This window comes from Glossina fuscipes, unplaced genomic scaffold (assembly GCF_014805625.2).
Source record: "Glossina fuscipes isolate IAEA_lab_2018 unplaced genomic scaffold, Yale_Gfus_2 26, whole genome shotgun sequence".
NCBI lineage: Eukaryota > Metazoa > Arthropoda > Insecta > Diptera > Glossinidae > Glossina > Glossina fuscipes.
In genome coordinates, this window is record NW_023998421.1 from 7,827,010 (window position 1) to 7,850,445 (window position 23,436).

General features: G+C 33.5%; 3 protein-coding genes and 1 long non-coding RNA gene across 4 annotated transcripts; 3 read left to right on the forward strand and 1 right to left on the reverse strand.

Annotated features, from left to right (window-relative positions):
- Positions 1 to 1,361: 1,361 nt before the first annotated feature.
- Positions 1,362 to 6,376, forward strand: LOC119635516. Its single transcript, XM_038030345.1, has 3 exons — positions 1,362 to 1,739; positions 2,280 to 2,351; positions 5,837 to 6,376. Exons 1-3 carry the CDS (start codon positions 1,452 to 1,454, stop codon positions 6,350 to 6,352), a joined length of 876 nt encoding a protein of 291 aa, XP_037886273.1. The 5' UTR covers positions 1,362 to 1,451; the 3' UTR covers positions 6,353 to 6,376.
- On the forward strand, positions 3,641 to 5,802 carry LOC119635519. Its single transcript, XR_005247065.1, has 2 exons — positions 3,641 to 4,109; positions 5,193 to 5,802. It is a non-coding gene; the product is annotated as an uncharacterized LOC119635519 (long non-coding RNA).
- On the forward strand, positions 6,371 to 21,155 carry LOC119635515 (carbohydrate sulfotransferase 11). The gene is made up of 3 exons (XM_038030344.1): positions 6,371 to 7,016; positions 19,803 to 20,271; positions 20,332 to 21,155. The coding sequence occupies exons 1-3, from the start codon at positions 6,573 to 6,575 to the stop codon at positions 20,559 to 20,561; spliced, it is 1,143 nt and encodes a 380-aa protein (XP_037886272.1). The 5' UTR covers positions 6,371 to 6,572; the 3' UTR covers positions 20,562 to 21,155.
- Positions 21,156 to 21,164: 9 nt separating this feature from the next.
- On the reverse strand, positions 21,165 to 23,116 carry LOC119635518 (electron transfer flavoprotein regulatory factor 1). Its single transcript, XM_038030346.1, has 2 exons — positions 22,936 to 23,116; positions 21,165 to 22,877 (listed from the first exon to the last, which is right to left on the reverse strand). Exons 1-2 carry the CDS (start codon positions 22,975 to 22,977, stop codon positions 22,665 to 22,667), a joined length of 255 nt encoding a protein of 84 aa, XP_037886274.1. The 5' UTR covers positions 22,978 to 23,116; the 3' UTR covers positions 21,165 to 22,664.
- Between the last annotated feature and the right edge of the window lie 320 nt (positions 23,117 to 23,436).

Below are 23,436 nucleotides of genomic sequence, written 5' to 3' on the forward strand. Positions count from 1 at the left end.
CAATAACGAAGGGGACAGCTGCAGCTATAGAGCCAGTGTTTTAAGGGCAAAATACTGCGTTATTTACCTGGTCATCGTACTCCCCGTTGTAGCCGAAGCATCTCCAACATCTGCGCTTTGGATGGTAAGAGTAATGAATACCTGTCCCATCAAAATAGATTCTCTTTCGATTATTGTTTAAAATTCCAAATTTTCCTAATATTTTCTTCTTCTGCTTCCTCTGCAATTCAGCAAATCAACACGAAAAAAGTTTCGACGCGAATCTTAATATTTGAAGAAGAGGAACAAGGAGGAGGATTCTAATCCTTTCTTGATCGACTTTAACCGATGTCTCAATATTAGAATAAACGGACTGCGTTGATAAACCCACTGTATGTAAACATTTTCAGCTTTAAATCTGTTTAATTTCGTTTAAATTTTTCTGGATTGGCAGAAGAATTAAGATTGATCGAGAACTTTCTTCGTTTCAATTCAAAGTAAAACAATTAAAAAAATGCTGTCACTTCCCTTGTCTTTTTGCACTTTTTAAGTAAACAAAATTTAAAAAAAAATCGTTACTCTTTCCTATTTATATTTTTCTATGTAACCCAACAAACCTTAAAAAGAGAAATTTATCGGCCTTTTTGATTAAAACCGACATAAACGTTTCTATTTTGTATAATCTTCTTGGAAGGATTTGCCACGAACGAGCTGCATTAATAACATAAAAAAAGGGAAGAGGACATAACACATGCGTCGCGGTTTTTTGAGTTTCTCATGTTACGTTAGTTGCTTGGTATTACTACTGAAATCATCTTTCGTTGGACAGAAAAATTATAATTGACGGAAAACTACTTCGAAGTCGATGTGTTGACGAAAATAATAAATTTCAACTTTGAATTTTCCCTGTACTAACAAGATATTTTTTAATGCCTAAATTTTTATTCCAAATCCAACCATGTGCGATGCAACATTTTTATCCTTAGGATAAGGAGGAGAAGATCGCATTCCACATAACATAACAGACCCCTCATAAGAAATTTTTAATTGCTTTCGTAATTTTTGTGACTGAGAACATTACCTTATTATAAAGTCGAGAGTTTTACGCTGTGTATATTACTTCGGAGAACAACAATTAATATTTATTTACACACCCACGATGAGTGACCAACAACAACGCCGATAATATTCTAATTCATTTTCAGCAAAATCAATATTATATTGATATTTTTCTGTGGCAGAATAATTCAGTTTCTTTTCTTAGAGTTGGCAATGCCTTTACTAATACTGTGCAGATAATTACAGTATTTTAACGCAACAGCTGTTCGCCTTGTTTACATATGAAAACAATTTGCAAATATATGTAAATTTTAAAACAGTTCTAATCCCTTTTTTTAAGCAAATGAAAACAAAAGAATGTATTATTTCTAAATTAGTTTTATATGTCGAATAAGTTAATGCTTTAACTGAAAATGTCGCAACGATTGAAATGTCTTCAAAGTATTAACAGTTTGCCGATTAATTTAAAGCGCCAGAAGCAAAGAGAGCAGAGGAAACTTAATAATGGTGTTGGAAAAAATCACAAAAAAAATCAAAAGAAACTACGAAAGAAAGGCAAATCGAAGAACGAGGATTTTGAATGGCAAGAATTGCAGGCGCTTATAAGTGCAACCGAATCGGAATTGAAAACTATACTAGAAAATGAACCCGTACTAGCAGACATACCTTATGATATTTCACCGGAAGAATTGGAAGGAGAGGTAAAAAGTTCATAGTTTTGACTTTAAGACCTCTAAATTTTCAAAACAGTATTAATCTATTCTTTGATTGTAAAGTTTGAAAAACGTTTTGAAAAAAACAAAATTTCTAATTTGGGGCGAATTGTACTGGGCCATAAGCCTCCTGATAGCATAAGCCATCAGCCTTAAAAAGCGTTGATTTAAACGCTCCTTCGCAATAATATTCCTCTTGACGGAATTATAAAATTCTAACTAAAATCGCTTAGATCTCCTATAAATATGAATATGGTTTACGTTACTAGCTTTGTGATAAATACAAGTACATAAGCACTTTTCCTGATCATTATTTATATCTAAGTGAAATTATTTATGGATAACATTGCGAAGTAATGCAAAAGCACAACGCATTCATTTAGCTTAATTATAGGAAAGAGCATTCGTTCATATACGGGGAGCCAATAATATAAACAACAAATTGTTTTAATGTTTTATTTATTGAGCTTACTATTAAAGATCTGTGCATATAATTATTTTGTTTATATCATTTGTGTATATATATAGATTGCGTTAGCCAAAGGCTCTGGTATGACTATTTATATTCAACGTGATGGCTTGTCTACGCTGACTGTTGTGGTAAGTTGGAAACTCAAATTTTTTTTCATTTTCGGAAAATACTAAACCAGCTATATATGTTCAAGATAATAATCAAATTAATTATATCTGAAGGCAGACATTTCTAACCGTTGAGATATGCCATCCAAGAGACACGTGGACTTTTGCTTCTTTCTAAAAATTTGACTTTCATTATTTGAAACGAAAATTAGTTTTTTAAATGCCAAAAAGGACCCAACCCAAACCCAAAAAATTGACTCATTAACACAATAAATATTGCAGACAGTTATCCATAATTTGGAAAAAATATTTATTAAAGTAGTGCAATTTAGTAGTGTACTTAAAAGAAGAAAAAAAAAATTCCTCAGCCACAATAAAAAGGATTAAAATAGAAAAACGTTCCGTATGCTGATTATAGGAATATTTTAACTTCTTGTTCCTTCGAAACTCCTGGCGGAACGCAGACTTCTTCTTCTTTCTTTTGAAGACTTTGTCATAATTTATCCCGAGTGACAAGATTCTTCAGAAACGGATTCCGGGGGCAAGTCGGTGAAAATTCAGACACATTCGGCTTTGGTTTTGTCGCTGATATCGTGAAGGACCCAACCAGCCAATCTCCATACATTTCCAAGCCGTTTGATGCGACGAACGATGGTTGATTGGTACACATTCGAGTTTTCAAGATCTCAACCCCTTCCACGGCTGTGAAAAGTGCCCGTTCGTCGAAATCCGATGGTCGACCCCTTCCTGGCTTATCTTCCAAGCTGGTGTCGCTCGTTTTGAAACGGGCAAACTATTCCACGCATCGACTTTCGCCGATTGTGCCCTCACGGAAAATTTCATCGAGTTCACCAAATGACTGCGAACATATATTTTAACTACTGGTAGGATTCCGTTTTCTTTATCGAAAAACAAATACATTATAGTGGGCCGCCGCACACTATTGAACAACGTCAATCGTCTTACAATCGATCATCAAATGACTTTTTAAAATAAGGGGTTATATGATAAGTTGTCGAAAAAGTAATAATTTTCAAGAAATTTCATCAAGAACACGGGCACACTAGCGTTGATCGATATAATAGACAGTGGGTCTATCTCAAGGTTAACATCCGCAAACACTTAATTTACCGACAAGTACCACAACTGGTGTAGAGTATCAAAACGATAGGTTATTTCTTAAATAGAAATTTGTGCTCCTTTGTTTTAAACTAAATATTTGCTTATCTGGATTTACAAAAAAAAAAAAAAAGTAGTTATTTTCACAAAGTATTGAAAACGTGAAATTGCTTTTAATTATAAATGATAATCTGTAGTAATAATAAACGTGCTGTAGCTCTTCACTGTTAGCTTTCTCTTAGATGACATTTGTCATGTTTAATTACAGAGTAAAAATAGAAAAAAGTCCACTTCGCAGCATTGCTTTGCAACTATAAGTGCCAGAAAAAAGTTGATAAAAGGAAAATTTCTTCTTAAAATTAAAAACTTTCTACATCACAGAACAAAGCCTAAGATCATACTTTTACTTGATTTCGTGCTACAAAGCATAAACGTGAAGAATCTGTTTGGAAACAGACACCTAACAGCCTTATCATCACGGTTGTTAAAGAATGAGATAAGCAAATTGTGCTTAGCTTCGGGATATGAAACGAGTCTTGATATATAAGTTCGGTTTGATTTTCTGCGCTTTTTAATGAAAATTTTATATAAAACACTTACTTAGACGATTTCTTCTTCAAATTAGGTGAATAACAACTTCATCTGTTAACAGCCTTTTAGGTGACTATAAATATTTGTCATTTTTTTCTTTTAAATTTTATTCTATTTCAATACAAAATTTTTCCTCTTTATGCGGTCATCATTGTTGGATTAGATTCCACGTGCACGTCGTCTTTGCTCTAAGTTTTGAAATTATACTTGCTCTTAGCTGTAAGTTACTGCTTTTCTGCCCTATTTTATCAGAGGCTGGCCATGTCTAGTTTCATATTTCATGTCGAGCCGTGAGGAAGAACATACTAGACGGAGTTTTAACTTTTGCGATCTTCAGCCTTCTGACAACTAGTAAGAGAAAAGTGGATGGGCAAAGAATCGAATTAAATGGACATAAGCTCATCAAAGGGAATTATAGTTTATGCGATCTCTTAACTATTTTATTTTTTCGTTTCAAATGAAAGCATAAACTTAATATACTTAAATCTTTGAGTGAGAGCATAAGAATTACACTAATTATTGGAAATTCGTAAGCGCTTTGTTTTCTTATACCTACCGACGGAAAAGGGGGATATAGCACTTGTCACTCACTCCCTATGTCTCTACCTCCGCTTATCAGCAATTTGAATTTTCAGTCTCAAAATGGAAATTAAATATATATATATTTATATGTATATATATATGTAAGTTTTTGTATGTATATTATATAAACCACTTTATTTACCCATTCCTAGCGTGTATTGAAAAGCAATTAAATATTGTCTTCACACATATATATATAGACAATAAAATATACGATGTAATTATCACAATTTGTTGGACACTCTCCTCAGTGTGTGATAGTAAATAAAGACATAAAAAAAAAAAAAAAAAAAAATTTGAGTCGAATACGACTTCTACCTTTTCATATGCGATATATTGCTGCTATTTGAACTCGCTTTTCTATCTATTAGCGAATTGTAATCTCCAGTGCCACATTGTCGAGATACAAAGTTTACTTTCGAAAGATCAATCTTGTAAAGCCTTTTCGTATTTTGACACTTAAAGACATATTTTATTTCATTATTGGTTAGGATTGAAAATTAAAAAATTCAAATCAAATCGAGAATAATTTGTTTTCCATCTATTCAACACAAAACTATCTTTTGTTAGATCCGTGTATTCAATCTGTGACAGCCAGAACAACATGGCAAAGATGATATAAAGGCTCTCTGCCGAGTCCGTTTGCTCACGTATTTGTCTTCACGCTTCGTTGACGGTCAGAAACACAGATTTGAAAATGAGATAAGTTTGTCCGCCACCACGCACTCATTAAACCTCGATCTGAAATTTTTTGTGAGCCCTCAGCAGAGACTTGGAAAACCCTAATTCGCCTATAAACAAGTTATATTAAACAGAAAACTGCAATTTATGGCTTAGGTGAGATGTTTATATAAAAACCCGATACCTAGAATCTTAAACACTTTCGAGTCTCATTTGTTCTTGATAAGCAAACTGACTAAAAGTGGTATATAAAATATACTCTAGTGCTTTGTGATATGGCTTGAATAAATGTAGACTAAAGATTGGTCCTAAGGAGATTATTAAATCATTTTTTTTCTTCATTTGTGGTCAAGCATTCAGAAATCTTTGGCATTTAGAGTACATGCGAGCAAAGAGAGAGATTATGATTAGCATGATTTCACTAAAGAAATTTTCAAATATCATTGCAAAATCAGCTTTTCCTGTCAATTTAATAGAAGAAGGAACAAAAAAAAAAAAAGAAACAACTTGATAATCTCTCTTATCTCTTCCAGTTACCTCAAAAGAAACCGACTATTGCTAATCTCAAGAGAGCGATAGAAATTGTAGCTAAATTGCAATTAAAAAGAGAATTAAGAGAACGTCAGGCTGAGCGTCTGAAGCGAAGACGCTATAATGCGATCATAGCGAAAACAAGTGACGATAATGAAGAGAACATTGAAAACCTGCAGCAACAGCAAAAACAAAAACAACAACAACATTCAGATACCCAGAAAGATATTGCAAGTAGTGTAAGCACTGAAGAATCCGACAAGACGATAACTAAAGGCGCACGTCTTACTGGTGAATTAGTTTGTTCTACGGTACACAACGGTCACCAACATCGTCCAAACGTATCTTGGCGTTTCTTGTGGCGAGTTTATGCTCTTTACAATTTAGTCACAAATCAGCCGATTAACGATGAGAACGCCGGCGGTCGTCAATTATTAAGTGAATGCGGTATTGAAAACGCACAAACATTGAAATTTTGTAAACGCGAAAAGTATTTCGGTCGGAAGAGGCAAAAATAAAGTAAATGTAATGAATGAATGAATGAATGAATCAATTAATAAAAAAAAAATTTAGTTAAAGTTAATTTTTTTGGTGTTTTTTAACTAACACTCTTAATATTCAATGATTCCATGTAAAATTGCGGCCACATTTTTTTAAAACAAATTGCCATTGAAACGTGTATGCAAACGGGTTATTCTGTGTGTGCATTAACCCAATTCCCTTTACGAAACGCACAAGATGTTAATGACAAAGTCATCAACAACAACGAAAACAAAAGCAAAAATAAAAGCAACGGTTACGACTTGCTTAAAGAGCCAGTTGGTCAGCACGTCCACATCTTTCTCCTCAATCGCTTCAATGAAATTGACTTCGATGAGCTGCAATAGATTTTTTAATCGTCAATCTTTATTGATTTTTTTGGCGGCTTTACTTTTCTTATGCTCTCTACAAATTCCTGTCATTCGGGGCGCTTTCGAAGATGGCAATAATAATAACGTTAAAATAACTGAACAAAGTTTGGAATTAACGCAAACAATTAATATGCAACGTCAAGAATATATGCAAAAGCAATGCGAAACATTGGGTTATAACATTTTAGATTTAAATGATTTAACCGAACAACAAATGGAACATATGATTGTCGATCGAAAACATAAATTGTTGTATTGCTATGTGCCAAAGGTTAGTGCGAGAGATAAGCGTAATTTCAATGGCAAATGAATTCAAATTTTTGCTTTCTTTTTTTTTTTTTTTTGCGTTCAGTGCTTAAAGCAAAAAAATGGACTTCTTAAGTAATTCCCGATTGTCATGCGAGTATCTAAAGCCAAAAAAAAAAAAAAAAAATTACATAAAATAGAAAGAATTGAATTTTAAAGTAACACTCGATCACGCATTTTAAAAGTATCTTCAAGCATTTCAAGTGTTCCCACATCATTTACAGTTTTGAAACAATTGACATAGTTGAAACAGTTCCGACTTGAATACATCCTTCAGATAATTTAAGCAAATGTAAGCAGGAGTACTTTACTCATCTCTCAATACTCGGGGGTATGTGAAAGATGTAGTATTAGATGTTTCTGTGTAAGAAATCACTTTTTTTTCAAGAACTGTAAGTAACACATATGGCACAATATACTTTTACTTATTTAAGACCGAGAGACACCCCAAACAGCTATTTATATGCTGCAGGATTCTCAATAATGCAGGCATGTCTCTTGTATTTAACGCGAGTACCTGTATAGAGACTAAACCTCACGATGCCCTGTGACAGTCGCGTTATTTATGAGTGAACCAACGCCATGTAGAAGATTAGCTATAAGCTAGGAATACAGGATTTATTTAATGTGTATGGCCAATTAAATCCACTCTGAGGTATGTTGGGGCCTATCATTACCTCTAATTATTCGCTTTAGGAATGATGAGAACCATAGGCAACGCGGTACTCCCTGAAGTGCCGTACTCAGCAGTCAGGATTCACTATTCTACTACAAGATTCCATCCGCAAGGTCTTCTTCTACGTAGAGATAGGTACCAAGTGAACCCCTTGGTGCTCAAAGTGAAACTATGAAACTTTTAGCATTACTTTACACGACCATAGTCACACATGCCGGTTAGCCTAGTCTATGAGAGAAGAAGTGCTCTTTTATAAAGAAAACAAAACTCCTTCCACTGCACTCCTAAGTTATCTATGAGAAAAACATGTCGCCAATTTACAGGTAGTCAAGCTCTGAACACTTCTTTGCTGGTCAAAGACCGTTTCGGCACGCCTATGCTCTCCTCCCTAGGCAGAGGTTGTCATCCCAGTTCTCAATGTTCCACTTGGAAGACTTCTCGCACCTGAAATTAAAATTGAAAAAGGAATCGCTTAGTATTATGTAATTCATAATACATGTACGAGCGCCCGCCACTTCACGCGACCAATTCGTAGAACAACATGATTTGAGCTTAAATACATAGTGTAAATCAAATAAATATGTATGGTGTTGTATTGAGATCGTATTATAAGATACCTCGAAATAATTTAATCATTGCAATGTGTACTGTGTTGTACCGAAACCAAGTCTTAAGGTATAAACTTTTATAATGAAAATCTTTATTGACGTTTCGCTTCAAATGTGTCTATCCACAAATGAAAAAGTCAGTTAACTTCAAGCTTTCATAAAAAAAAAATTTATGTAATTCAAATTTAAAAATAAATTCAAAAGATAATGATGACGATGACAAAAAATTAAATTTCATCAGAAATTGCAGTGAACCTGTACTTTTTTCTTTCAAAGCTGTTTTTAAGACTTCTTTTATTAACGATAAAATACATATAGGAAAAAAAAATGAATTCACAAAAGCTCATATACCATTTTTTGAAAATCGTATTGAATCAAAATCGTGTTTTACGTGTAACGCTTAAAGAGGGGTCGAGTGCATATGGTTAAAAATGAATAAAAGGGCGCAAGCATTTTTCCTCCATCTTTGCCTTAGAGTAAATTCCGTATACTCAGTGTAGGGTGTACATCATTACACAGTATGCTAATTGTGTTGAGGCTATAGTATCTTTAATCCCACATCGAATGTCTTAAACCTTAAATCTTTTTGGCTGATTGGGTTTGATTGACAATATTTTCTCTAAGCACCTTTCGGATGGATAATGAAGTTGCTGAATATAAATTCAATTAATCGAGTAATCTAAACTGATTTTATAAACGCCGTGACGCAATTCTTCTCTTCCCTTTCATGCATTGTGATACATATACATAACGAGAGCCAGATTAATATACCTCTTGCTTCTAGTTATATAGAAACCGCAAAAAAGTTTACCACACATATCCTATTTATTTGCCAATAAAAAACTAAAGCAAGCACTTTTTCAGAACAATGCTAATATGCATGTAAAATTTTTCATTAATAAACTATAAAATAACGATATAGAATGTAACATAATATAATTGTCTTGCCTTTCAAGGCGTACAAGGTACAACAACTTAACCTTTTTTTTTTTTTTATACTAATTAATATACATTTACGAAAGTATATAAAACGTAAAGCTCAATGTAAAGCTTGCTTACCAAATGATTGGTTTATTGAAATCAATCAGCCTTTTCGTCTGAAGTACTTCAAAAAAAGTTGCACTTTTCCAATGATCTTTTCAATAAAATCAAAAAGAGGAATCGTATATGGCCAGCAGCAAATGTCCGCCTATGTTAGTAGTCCAGTGTTTAGAGATGATGTTGCTTTAGAACTAGAACGCGCCATCAACTTACATCTCTTTGGTTATGAAATGGCTGGTGAGATATACTCTGCTTTAAATCAATATTTTATATCTACAATCTGGCTACCGTTCGTGTTAATAACTTCTGTTGCACATATCGCGTTGTATACCTCAATGTTTATGTTTATGTTTAAAAAAATGTTGTTGATCAATGATAGTGAAGATCGTTTATTTGTGGAGAAACCACAAAAACGCGGTTAATATCGGTACTTGCAACACCCCACACATGCACAAGTATGCTCGCAATATCCAATTTCCCATTGGACATCGTTGAGTGAATGCGATCGTAATAGTTCAGTTAATGTGATATCGGATATACTGCCGAAAGCTAACTAATGCAATATATTTTCGGTTAATAATTCCAAACTTTACTTCAACTCAGACTTTCATCTGTTCAGAGCTCAATTCTTCTACAGACATTGATTAGAATAAATTTTCAGTTTATTGACAATTGGAAAACTGACTGCATAAACTTTTCCTGTATTTGTAGAATCGGTACAACTAATCCTACAGATCTTCTGAGATCAGCTGCAGAAAGTTATGTCAATTTAATATGTCACATTATTAGAAATGCTCGACCCAATATCTTTGTTAAAATAGCGCCGACAGGCTATGTTGCTTGTGCTCAATTTTTTTTTCCTTTTAATCTAAAAATTTATTCCATTAGCCCATAACAAGGAAAAATTCAGTCCCTGTATCATTTCGTTTAATATATACACACAAATAACAACTCTTCAAAATAAGGCTTTTTGGGGGGAGTGGTCGAGAAAATGGTCCGATACGAACCGTTTTGAGTAGCGTTCGTCCTTAGCCCAAAACACATCTGGATACTAAATTTCATCAGCGTGCATTTCATTAAAGGACAGACGGACGGACAAGTTTGGATCGATTCAAAAAGTGATAGTGAATCGACCAATATACAATAGGAGGGGGGAGAGGGGCTTTGAGAGTAAAAATCATAAAGTAATCGTTAGTGCTGGCAGTGTCTAATTTTCCATTATGTCCAGTTAAATGAATGACATCGTTTCCCCAATAATGACTTGATAGACAAATTTCCTTGTCTTTGATGAATCATGTGAAACATGTTTTCGAGAAAGCTCACAAGGTCACAAAAAAATTAGGATGAAAAGTTGAAATCTTGAGCTGATTTCCACAGGTTAACTACCGCAGTATTTCTATATAAAAACTCTTTACTGAAATGTTTAGCACAGCAGATATCGGCCGAAACGTTAGACCTTCTGTCATTGGCTCAGTGATTTACCAAAAATTTTCAAAAAATATTCAGAGTAGGTATCCAAAATTCGCCCAAAACTCAAAGTATCTCATTTGTTTTCAGCATATTTGTGTAAGGCACGCTGTCTGGCGTTTAATGAAGCATGGATGGATGCATGTAACCAATAAAAATAAAACATAAACCGAAAAAAAAAAAAAAAAATGGAAATATGTTAAGATACTTGAGAAGAATAAACTGTTATAAAATTGTTAGTATATATATGCTATAGTCAAACATTTCCTTAAGAGTGCAAGAAATTCCTTTTACGATTTGCGTCTTTCTCTTAAAGAATTTCATCGATCGTGCTTAAGAACTTTCCTTTCAACGCGTCATCATTGCTTGCTTTTCACAAATGCTTACAACTGGTTTCCTTACTTGAACTTGGACTGTTTGTGAAAAGTTTAAACAGTTTGATGAATGAGCTCAGTTAACTAAAAATATATTGAAAATACTTTATTATGCGTTTACCCTCATTAATGCCACGAAAAGCAATTCCGTGCAATAACAAAGTGCGAACAATTGCACTTTAACCGCAAATAAAAAAAAAATTTAAAAAAAATTCTATAAAATTATATACGTTTTGTGACGTAGCTTGAATACCCAACAACTCGAGCAATGTTTAATGGATTAGTTATGGTTGCGCCAGCTAACTGATCACAATCACAATTGTCTATCCGATTTAATAGTGTACTGTAATGAATATTTATGGAAATATCAAAGTCATGCCCATATTTGATTTTTTCGACCTTATATCGATTTCTTCTTTGCTTCATTTTTCGTTAGTATTTTTCCTATTAGGAAGATTTTCCTCCAAATGAACCTCAAAAGAGATTTCCAACCAATTGTTCAATTTCGAGAGCTCGGAAAGAATATAAACAGAAACATGGCTTCACTTGATGTTTATTTATCGGTGTGACAAACGGACTGAGAGTATTAAGATAACCCTACTCTATGAATATAAAAGTAGTTGAGATTAGTTTTTCGCTTGCAAGTGTAAGTTAATTGCAAAATTTAATTCATTATACTGACATAAGCAGCGTGTTTGAATGAAATCTACTTATTGTGTAAAAAAAAGAAAAAAACTGCGCAAAAATATTAATTAATCGGTTGTTGTAAGTAAGTCTCTTGTTATACTCGGTCGGAAGACTTTGTTGGCCTTAATCTTGATCTTAGGATAGGGGATAGGAGAAGTCGTGATAATATAGAGGTGGGATTGAGATGACTTCAGCGAAACGACGAGGTCAATGTAAGGGATCAATATTGTTTATGCCACCTGAGTTCAAATTATTGCAACTATGCAAGTTAACAAATGGCTTACAAGCAGGCATTAAGTAGTGTAAAACCCTTGGCGAGGTCAAAGCTCATTTAATTTTATCGCCGCATTATATCAACTGATTGATACTCATACTTCTATCTACACCGAAAAATTGAAATTGACTGGAACTAATGCTATGAATGCTATGATATTTGTGCATCTGCTGCAGAAGGATAACAACATACGTTAAGTTTGCATTCCAATTGTAACACTTTTTGCACTGTGTGCGTACTTCTCGATAAGAATAGGACTGTCTCTCCTTGAGAACTTCATGACACCCTTGTGTGTGATAACATCAGATCAATTCTCAGAATCCCAGAACGGAAACAAGAGAATCATTTGCCTACCGCGGATTTTTTTAAAGTATTTTCAGCGTAGCCACTACGAAGTTTTTCTGAATACTGCGAAACACTATGGCCTTGATTGAAGTACTATTGAGAAAACAAGAAAATTTTCTCAGAATATTGGCTAATTTTAAAAAGCACTCACTTTCAACTGGATTGAAAAATATCAGAACGTTTTTATACCATACACTACTTCTAGTGCAGGGTATATTAAGTTTGTGCGAACATATGTAACATCCAGAAGAGCATAAAACGGAGCCCACCGTTTATTACACCGATCGATTTGAAATCATTTCCTGAATCGATCCAAGCCTTTCTGGCCGTCTACCTATTTGATGTCCGTCCATTCGCCTTTGTGTTCAAACTACAGGTCGCAATTTTTAAGATTGTTTGATGATGATATTTGGTATACTAACTTGTTTGGGCCCAAGAACGAACGCTATTGAGAACCACTCCGAATATAAGACGTCATATGGAAAAAAATTGGAATTTTCAATATTTTTCAATAGAATTGGCTACATAGTAGTATTAAAACATTCTAAATTGGTGCGGAAAAGTTGGTTCAGCTGGGGAAATGTTTTTACTCCCCTGATTTAAATGTTCCAACGAAAACTAAATCTTCGTATGGTAAGAAGATCTAATGTTCAATATTTCATGGGGAAATTGGCTCATAATGTTAAATTGACAAAGAAATCAACTATTGATTCATAGTAGCAAATTAACCAAAAAAACAAACAGTAAGGAATTTGGATCACGTAGGTCAATTTTTTAGACTCTTACATATAAGGGAGAAAAATTCTAATTTCTAGTTTTTTACGACAGAAAGTGAAAAATAATCGAATTTCTGGGAAGTAAATCAAGTTTGGATCACGCCCTATGATGTGTCGGGCATTCTCCAGTAAACGGGTTTTCATGAAAAGTGTGTCTTTGCGTCAAAATAATATCCGATATTTGAGATACTATTATCAAAACGAGCGAATAACACTATTGCGCGAATTGGTGTAGGGTATCTAATTGTCGGCCTTGCGCGACTATAATGTTCTTACTTGTTTTATCTATGAATTATCATCTTTCTAATATTCGATAGTGTGCCTTACAAGGGTTCGTATTATCAAAGTTACATGTCACGAAGTTTTTACCCTTCCCATTTCTTCTGTGTGTGATGTCCGCATAATAGTTGAATGCTGACATTAAACTAACTGAACCGGTTTTCAGATATTGCGTGTTCCGCTTCACAATGTACAGCTTCTGTAAACATTTCAGACATAAAATTTTAAGTGCGGACATATGTTGTTTTTTTTTTTTAATTTTTTGATTTGAAGGTTTCTGACGTATATGTAATAAATTATTAGTGTAAGGTGTGAAATTGTAGAAATAAACGGGAAAAATAGGCCAAGTAAACTATTATGCACACAAGTTTAGTTTCCTTTCTTTTTTTTTTTTTAAACAAATACTGTTTTGCATATGTTTTATACATTCATTTATTAGAATTGTTTGCAGTCAATGCGTTTGAGTTCAAATGCAATTGTTGGGAGAATAATTAGGCGTTAACCACATTTGATAATAATTGCTAATGATCCGAAATAGAATTATTGTTAATAAGCAGGCGAATGTAAAAAAAGTGCGAGGTTGACAACTGTTCTTTGTAACCGCCATACGGAACCATAATAACTTTAAGTAATATTTGCTTATCAGACACTCGGGAAACTTCGTAAGTGTCAGATGTTCGAAAGCAACTTGACCAGCACTATTTTACCGATGATATAATAATTAAATTAACATGATATCGGATGTACTGCAGTATGCTAACTGATGCGATAGATCTTGGGTTGGTTCTATAGCCGATCTGAATGACAAAACTAGCTTACGTTGTTCTTCAAACTTTTACTGACAAATAATTTTAATCGAATTCAATTATTTCTCTCTACTTATCATTAATGCGAACTCGCACATATGCTATTTACCTGACATCTTTTCTTTTTTTTTCTTTTGGTTTTCTGTAACGAACAATGCTCTTGGTAGAACACATGGCATACATTTGGTTCGTCCCGATGTGTGTGTAAGATGTATGTGTGACAGAACGTGAATGCACAAATCGTTTGAGAATCATATTCTTTTTTTGTTGACAGTCGTTCTGTCCCTCTATCTAAAATCCGCCCATGTACTTTTGTGGCCTAAGCCCAAAGCGACTAGAGACCCATACTTCACTTTCTAAGCTTGTCTGTCCTACTTGTTTTCCTGTATTCAACCTATAATCTCAAATTTTGATACACAGGCATGCTTTGGCCCAAAGAATTAAAGGAATTGAGCATGTGTCAGATCGAACCACTTTTTCGATCACTTATCATATAAATACTTATGTTAAAAGTCGTTATATCAATAGATGTATTAAGTAAAGTAGTGCAGAGTATTTTGTTGTGGAACCATGTCCCGCTATAGTATTTTCAGTTACTTAAAAGTAAAATATAGAGAATGCAGCAGCTTTTGCTTGGCCTTTTCTCTCTTCGAACCGCCAAAGGGCATAATTTTACGCAAACAACAACAAATCAATGATATTTTGATAACAAAATTGAAAATTTAGTGAGCACCGTATAATTTTTATTGAAAAATTGATGTAAAAAATGTCTTCGATTTGAGTTTTTGTGTTTCAATATTCTGAACTGACTGTTTGAACATGGAACGAGCAATGCTTTTGCCAGCTTGATGTGTCTCGAAAAAGCCTTAACTTCTACTTTATCCAAATTGGGCAGCCTTCAGCGCTTATTTATTTCCAGGAAGACATAAAAACATGAACACAAATCACATGTTTGTCCACTAATCAGAATTTTTGACTTTAATTTTAGTTTAAGTTTTCATTTTGTTGGAAGCGGTGGTAAGGCCAACATTACATTAAGCGAAAAATATTATTTCGAGAATCAAGAAATCTTTACTCGTATGAAAAATATGTGTGCTTCTAAGTAGGGCGCAAGCTCCACAAGTTAAAAGAAATTTTTTTTTGAAATTGTGGTTCATTGTTTAATTTGATCGTGTTTACCGTCCTCCTGGTCCTCCTCGTTAAAAGTGTGACTTAAAAATACCAAGAATTCTGCCAGAACTCCAAAAAAAGTCATTCGCTTTTTACCTAACTCGAGCAAATACGAGTTTCTTTATAAAGTTTCAAGGAAACCGTTAAGCCTTTAGGAAAGAATTATATACGTAAGAAGACAATGTCCAACATTTATACCTAAATCAACTCATAAGAGTGAAAGGGAAATGCAGTTCCATGTATAATGTGGCGAATCCATTTTCCTTGTGGAAAGGAAAGGATTCAAGAATGCATTATTGAACTATGACTTACATATGATATTCCATACAAGTCAAGTTTAGACTATTTCCCCATTTAATTGTGTATTTGGAAAAAAAAAAAAAATAATAATAATAATAAACCAAGAAGCACTTATCCAAATATGCAGCCTACTAATCGGATGTAATATCTTTTTTTAATTTTTTTTTTTTTTTTTTTCTAGAATAACATCATAGAAACAAGGTGAAAACTTTTTTGTTTAATCAATTATTATAAATGCATTTTCATATACACATTAGCCATTAAATTTACATGCACAAGTTTGTGTACAGTAAAACCTCTCAGAAATAGTAAATCAACTCCAGCTCCAGCTTATAAGTTTCCATACAATAGGAATTTTTTTTTCGAAAAGGTTTTCACTGTTTGCACATTTTGATATTTGCACATCGCATCATGTGTCATCTCATTATTGTGCATCTTTATTTAAGTGAATTGTATGACTGACACACTATATTTTTGCTCAAATGTCAGCAAACAACGGATATGAATAGACGGTCTGTTTACAAGTGCTTCTATTGTTACTCAACGTACGAAATGCCTTTTTTTATAAGAAAATGCTTATAAAGATTTAAACAAAAAATGTAAAAATTTGATTTAATTATATATATATATTATATATATAATTAACAAAAATAATTTTTATTGACAGTCGCAGAATATTCAATGCAAGTATGCAGCAGTCTAAAAAGCGCATAATCCAGGCTGTGATCATAACCGAGAGATAAGAAATTCCTTTGGATCGAATAATTAGCCTCTCGACCATCTAGGGAGTATTAAAAGTAACGTTCATATTCTACGCTTAACGGAAATTGCCTTCCATCGAATACTTACAGAACAATCGGCTTTAACCGGTTCGGCAAATAACAAATATATAAACAGAATGAAAGGCTGTTTACATTGTTTTCTTCTATAAACGACATAGGCGGGCAAATCTCTGCTCCCTTCTCTGGAAATCCATTTTAAGAAATTTTCACACAATGTGGACAACAAAAATTTATGGCCTCTGATAGTTCATCAAAATCTTAGCAAAGCAATAAAGAAAAGTCACTTGAATTCAGTTAAGGCACTTGAGAGAAAGTCTTGAAATCGTAGAAGTGTTCAACAACGTGTTTCCTGATGCTTTTGCCTGATTTCTAAAAACTGCGAAATTAGATCAAAATCTTTTTACACGCAAAGACTAATCCCTATTCCTATAATCGAGGTTAGCTTCGTAATATGATCATGAATTATTCAGGCATTATAGGTAGAAAGCCTTCATTCCTCTGAAAGAATTCTGTGAACATTCACTGCTCCTTCGGTAAGAGCAATGTTACTAACTTTAATCTACCAATAAAAATGTCGAGCTTATCTCCTTCAAATATCGGAAATAGTAAAACATAAGCGGCAACTTTGTCTTTGCAATGCATTTCGTAGCCTTTCTCGTATGTACTTTATACTGAACTTTTTTTTATCTTTTAGTTGTGTATAATAATCATTCTTGTTCTGAGTTCGGATATCTAGTCCCCTATCTACATCATAGTTAACATGTGTAAAAAGTGAAAATAAATTTTTGTTCTTTTCTGCCCTAAAATTAGTTGATTGTTTATATGTAACCGATAAATAAATAAATAGAAATTTGTATAACACAGCACTTGCAATATCCCCTGAAAGATATAGGAACCTCTTCATTTTTTTTCGATTTCAAGTCTTTCGTTCTCTACTTCAAACTTTTAGAATTTATTTCGAATCATGAGAATCGCCATACGCACGGATGTGACGAATAAAATAAGATTTCGCGTTTTTTATACCATACACCACTTATGACACAAGTTTGTATTCAGTATTGTGTATAAAGTTTATGCGAATACGTGCAACAGCCAGACGGACTTGAGCTAGATGGACATCCCATTACACCGATTGATTCGTAATCATTTCCATTCGTCTGATGTCTGTGTGTTTTTGTGTTCAACCTACAAGTCGCAATTTTTAAGAGATTTTATTCAAACTTGATATATCCACATTATTTGGCCCAAGGACGAACTCCATTGAAAATAATTCGAATCGGATCACTTTTCCAACCAATTCACATAAAATGCTTTATTTTCAAAAGTTCTTATATGAATACCTTTGGGGCGATGATGAGTATTGGTGAACCGTTGTACACTATAGTGTTTTTACTTGTTCTTAATGTATTACTGTAGTCGAAAAGTACGACAAGTTTTCCATTTTTTTGTTTTTTTTTTTTTTTTTTGTTAACCGGAACCAACCATGCCACGATTTTTTAAAAAGATGTTACAAAGTTCAGTAAGAACATAAGGGTCATACAATTTTAAAAAGAGTTTACTGCACGAAATGCATTCATTGTGTTCAACGTGGAAGCCCATACGATTTAAATCAAAAAGTCTTACTATCTTTTCCAGACAGCAGCGTTCAACGCAGTCTGCCATCTATAAATCAAAATTCCTTTCTTCGAAATGTTTATTTGAAAACACTGCAATATTTAGCTTTGAAAGTAAATTCAGTTTTTAACAGATAATCAATCATTTTTACTGGGAAAAAAAGATAAGATTAAATTTTTAGTTATAATGGAATATTATTTGTAATATATTTCCCTTTGTACTTATCTCGATTCGAATCGTGGACAGGTATTTGTATACCTATCGCGATCAGCGGCAAATTCAGAGCATGCAGTTTTGAAGCTAAACTTAAAAATGGCTAATGCATTTTTATCAGTATTTTAACATGTGCGGCATGTACCAGTTTAAACTTTGGCACAAACACTTATTACAACGTTATCAAGGTATTTTTTTTGGAAAACAGCCGACTCACTTACGGGGGCCCACAATTAAAGCAAAATCTTACTAATCACATAAGTAGCTCGTATTAGTATGCTTTGGCTTGCGTAGCGTTGCATATAATCGCAATTAAACTATGCATTATATCACAATTAAGTGTGGTTAGGTTTAAGTAACACATCACATATAGAATATATCTTACCTCCACTAGTCACATGGCAAGAATGGAAGAAAGATTCGGTTTAAACTAAATCTTATTTTCTTAGTAATATTTTTTTCATTTTTCAAGAATTTTTTGATAAATTTTGAAAAAAATTCGGAATTAAGTCTCCCTTTGATGATATGCATAGAAAGAAATTATTGTGCGGTTTGGATTGAGGGTTAGAGTACTTCGAAAATATATCGTTGTAAGTAAAAAGAAATGAATAAATTGCCCTATCGCACTAAGCGATTCTTCTTCTTCTTCTTTTACCACTAGATTACGTTAAAAGGAGCAAGAAAATTATTTTCGACCATGGCCGAATGTATAAAACAGCCTTATGGTAAAATCAAGTTGCAACATTGTAGCCGGTCTAGGCCGACTATCAAATACCCTACACCATGTTGTCCATCATTTTTATTTTTAGAACAGAAAAATTAAAACCTGTTTATACCTTGTTGTACAGGGTATAGTAAGTTTGCACGGACCTATGTGACACGTAGGAGGGCTTAACATAGATCTACGTTTGTCCCTCTGATGTCTGTCCATGTATATCTGTGTTCAAAGTACGGGTCGGAACATTTAAGATATTTTGATCAAATTTAGTACGTTGACGTGTATTGACCCAAGCGGGAATGCTATTGGCTTGACTGCTTCCCCTATAATGCCCTATTTTGAAAAAAATGGAAATTTCAAAATTTCTTGACAAAAGTGGCGTGAAAACTTTAGAACAGGTTTGGAAATTTTTAAGTGTTTTACGCCGACCGGGAACGTCCCTTTTTTGCGGGATTTCGTTTATATGAATTTTCTTAATTTACCAAACCTTTTCTTTAAGTGGATATCAAATTAACCAAAAAGATTTATCTATGTCCTGCTGAATCGATTCGCTTATGTCGTTGTATGTTCTTAAAAATTTTGCATTATTAATTAGCATATTTCTGGGCAACTTTTTTGCAGGTGGCCTGCACTAATTGGAAACGAGTCTTATTGCTAATGAATGGTGATTGGCATAATGGTACTAATCCCTTGGAAATACCGGGACATGTAGTTCATGCCGAAGGAGTATTCAAAAACTTAAGTTCGTTAAATGACACCGAAAAAAATCAAATATTTTCCGAATATACACGTTTTCTAATTGTACGTCATCCGTTTGAGCGTTTGTTATCCGCCTATCGTAATAAATTAGAAGGTCGAACAGCAAGTGCACGCTACTTTCAGCGACGTATCGGACGGCAAATAATTAAAGCTTTTCGTGTTAATCCCAGCAATCATTCACTAACGCATGGAGATGATGTTACTTTCGCCGAATTTATACAATATCTACTTACTCCCGAACTAAGTCTAAGTAATCAGTCAAACTATAATGAACACTGGGAGCCCATAACTAAGCTATGCAATCCTTGTATTATGAAGTATAATCTCTTAGGTAAGTCATAAGAAAAATTTAATGCAAAATACTAATGAAAAGTTTTTGAAACCCTTTCAGGCAAATTCGAAACTCTTTTGGATGACTCCGCTTTAGCGCTTTACTTGGCAGGTGCCGATCATCTCACCTTTCCCACTGGCCACAAACAGTCGAGTACGCGTAAACAATTACGAAAATATTTTGATCCGTTAAGCATAAGCGCCATACGACGTTTGTATGAAATCTACGCCGAAGATTTTCGTTTATTCGATTATAGTTTAGAAGATGTTTTGGGTTTTGAATTTGGTTGAATGTTTTTGTTTGAAAAAAATTTTTTTTTTTTATTTACTTATGTACTTCATGTTCTCACTTATAAATATATATATATGTATTTGTATATACATAGATAAGTACGTACTTGTGATGTATTTCTAATAAGGCTTTTTAGTGACTATTATAATTAAAGCGGGTGTTTAACATAAATTTCTTTTAAAAATAAATTGTTACATTGAGATTGTTAATGCGCATGCGCAATATGCTTCCATAAAATTGTTAAAATTATTTCTTTACACCACTATTGTTAATTGTGTGCGACCTAAAAGATCTATTGTACTAGCTTGTGCCCCTAGCCCTCCATGCCAACTCTTTCTTAAACCTTCACGGGAAATTTTGGCATAGTCTGAAAATTCTCGATGAACTACGATGTTAATAAACTTATTAAAAACGCTAAATCAGACATACCAATAAAATCCGCTAGTTGGTTTCTGCATGGAGTAATCCCGAAAAAATCCCTACCACTAGTGTTCAGCCCAATTTAAGGGAAAATCCCTCCGAAAAACCAACAAAATCAACTATTTTGCTCTTCCCGTAAACTATTCAAAATGCACATACACAGGCAGGAAGACTGAAGTTCGGCTGTGTTGCATGCACTTAGTAATTCCTGGTCTAATAACATCGTCCCATTCGAATTGCGATGGAGTAAAATGGTTCCCGCTCCTAAAGTAGATAAAGACTTCAATGTTTTAAGCAACTTCAGACTCATTTGTTTAATTTCAGTGTTCATAAGATTTCATGGTTAAGCAGGGACTGATGGATTTCTTGAACACTGAAAGATAGCTTCGGCTCGTTTCTATGCTTTTCAAGAACGCGAATCTACAAACATGCGTGTTAATGAATTGTTCTTTTTCATAGCCAGCCAGCACCTACGATTATATTAACAAGAAGCTCGCTGGGATTCTTCCAAACTTTTCGATTGTGTTTCAAATGCCTCTGTGAACCTTACGGTTGTTATCTAAGCATGATGATGGATGCAGGCCGAGTTGAAGTATATGATGGTATTCCATCTTCACCGTGCTTGAGCTGCGGAATCGAAAAGATTCCAAGCTGTTAATATAGAAGTATGCTCATTGCATAGGAGTTCTATAATATGAGTTAATAATATGTCCACAGGAACAAATTGCTCGTAAGCCGTGGGTTCAAATTAACTGCCAATATGAGCAAAGCATGACATAGCTTTGCATTCGGAAATTTCCCATTCAAAAAGAACAATCGTTATTTTTAAAAGATAAAAATAGGCATAATAATAATAATCTAAGGTATCTAAGGTTGCCTTCCGTCCTGTACGTACTTTTCCATCGAAAGATTTTCCGAGTCATGCTTTAAATAACGTGCAAAATATGAGTGAATAGTATACACTCACGCACAACCTCTTCACATTCTTCCCAGCTATATAAAGGCTTGTTCTCTACAGTTGCATAACTTTCAGGCCGATAAAATTAACACCTTTCAATACGCTGACGACCTGAATTATTTCAAATTTACACCTGCCTTCCTGGTTGTTTCTCTCGTTATATGCACACTTAATTCTAAACTTGACTGATGATAATGAGTACAGAATGGTTTCTCCTTGGATTGATGGGAACGAATGATTGATCATTAAGACTATGTAGCATATTGCGGCATTTCCACTATATCGAACAAGGTCGGATAAAGACAGTACACCACGATAACTTTATAATTGTTTTAATTAACAACGTAAATAATAATAATAATTTACGTTTACACTTATATATATTAATGAAATGCTACGTAATAAATAACTTTGCTCTTTCAGAGCGCATTATCTCGGCGGTTGAACAATGAATGTAAACAATACTGTATCCAAAGATGAAAAGCGAATGCATCTTATTGCGTTTTATATGTATGGATAAATTTAAAGTTTATTGCATAACGAGAAGTTTTTCTTTTATTAAAAATCTATACCGTTATACATCTATTTTTCTTCTTTGTATTTTGCTAAATCTATTCAAGGATTAAATAACTAATAACTAATATAATAAAAAAAAAAAAAACATGCTTTTCGATTACATTTAGTCTTATCCATTACATTAGTCAATTACTTAATGTATAGCAAGTTATTCTTGGGTATAACGTTGTTTTATTGCTCGGTATTTCTTTAAATAATAAAGCGTTTCCACTTCTTTGGCCACATAACGTCCTTGAGCTAAGAGAGCTTTAATTTTTCTTGGATCTGTCTCGCTCTTATTTTTCAGAAAAGCGTCGCGCACTTGCTGACGAAATTTTTCTGGACCATTAGTTCCAGGATATTCCCTTCCTAAATATATTAACTAAAATGAAGAAAAATCAATAGCGTAATGTAATCCACTCCATCGCCATTCCACTTACATGTTTATAAAGTTGAACAACTTTCGAACGAAGTTCTGTCATTACACAAAAAATATGTATAGTCGCGAAAGAACTTTGGTTTATTTATAGGCGAGTTTTGTTCTGTTGAAAAATTTGCGTATTCAGATTAATGATACTTTTAATGTAATGCGTTTTCTATAGAAATAAAGTGATGTTAATACAAGGTCAAAGGATCTCAAAGTAGTGGAATAAAACTAGCGCTTTTTTAGCGCCACTTATTAAATAATAAACTGCAAAATCGAAACTTTTTTTATATTTTGTTTGAAAAACAATAAAGTTTTTCTACAAATTTTTCTTTTTATATCTTTTTCGCTTACTTTTAGCGTTTTCAGTATTTTCTATCAATCTTCAATAGCAATTTTTAATTTATTTAAAGAATAATTTGATCTGGCAATGATTTTATTCAATAATAACTCAAATGAGAGCAAAAGAGTCTTGTTTACATTATTCCAACAGTATAAATAATAAGAAAGTGTAGTT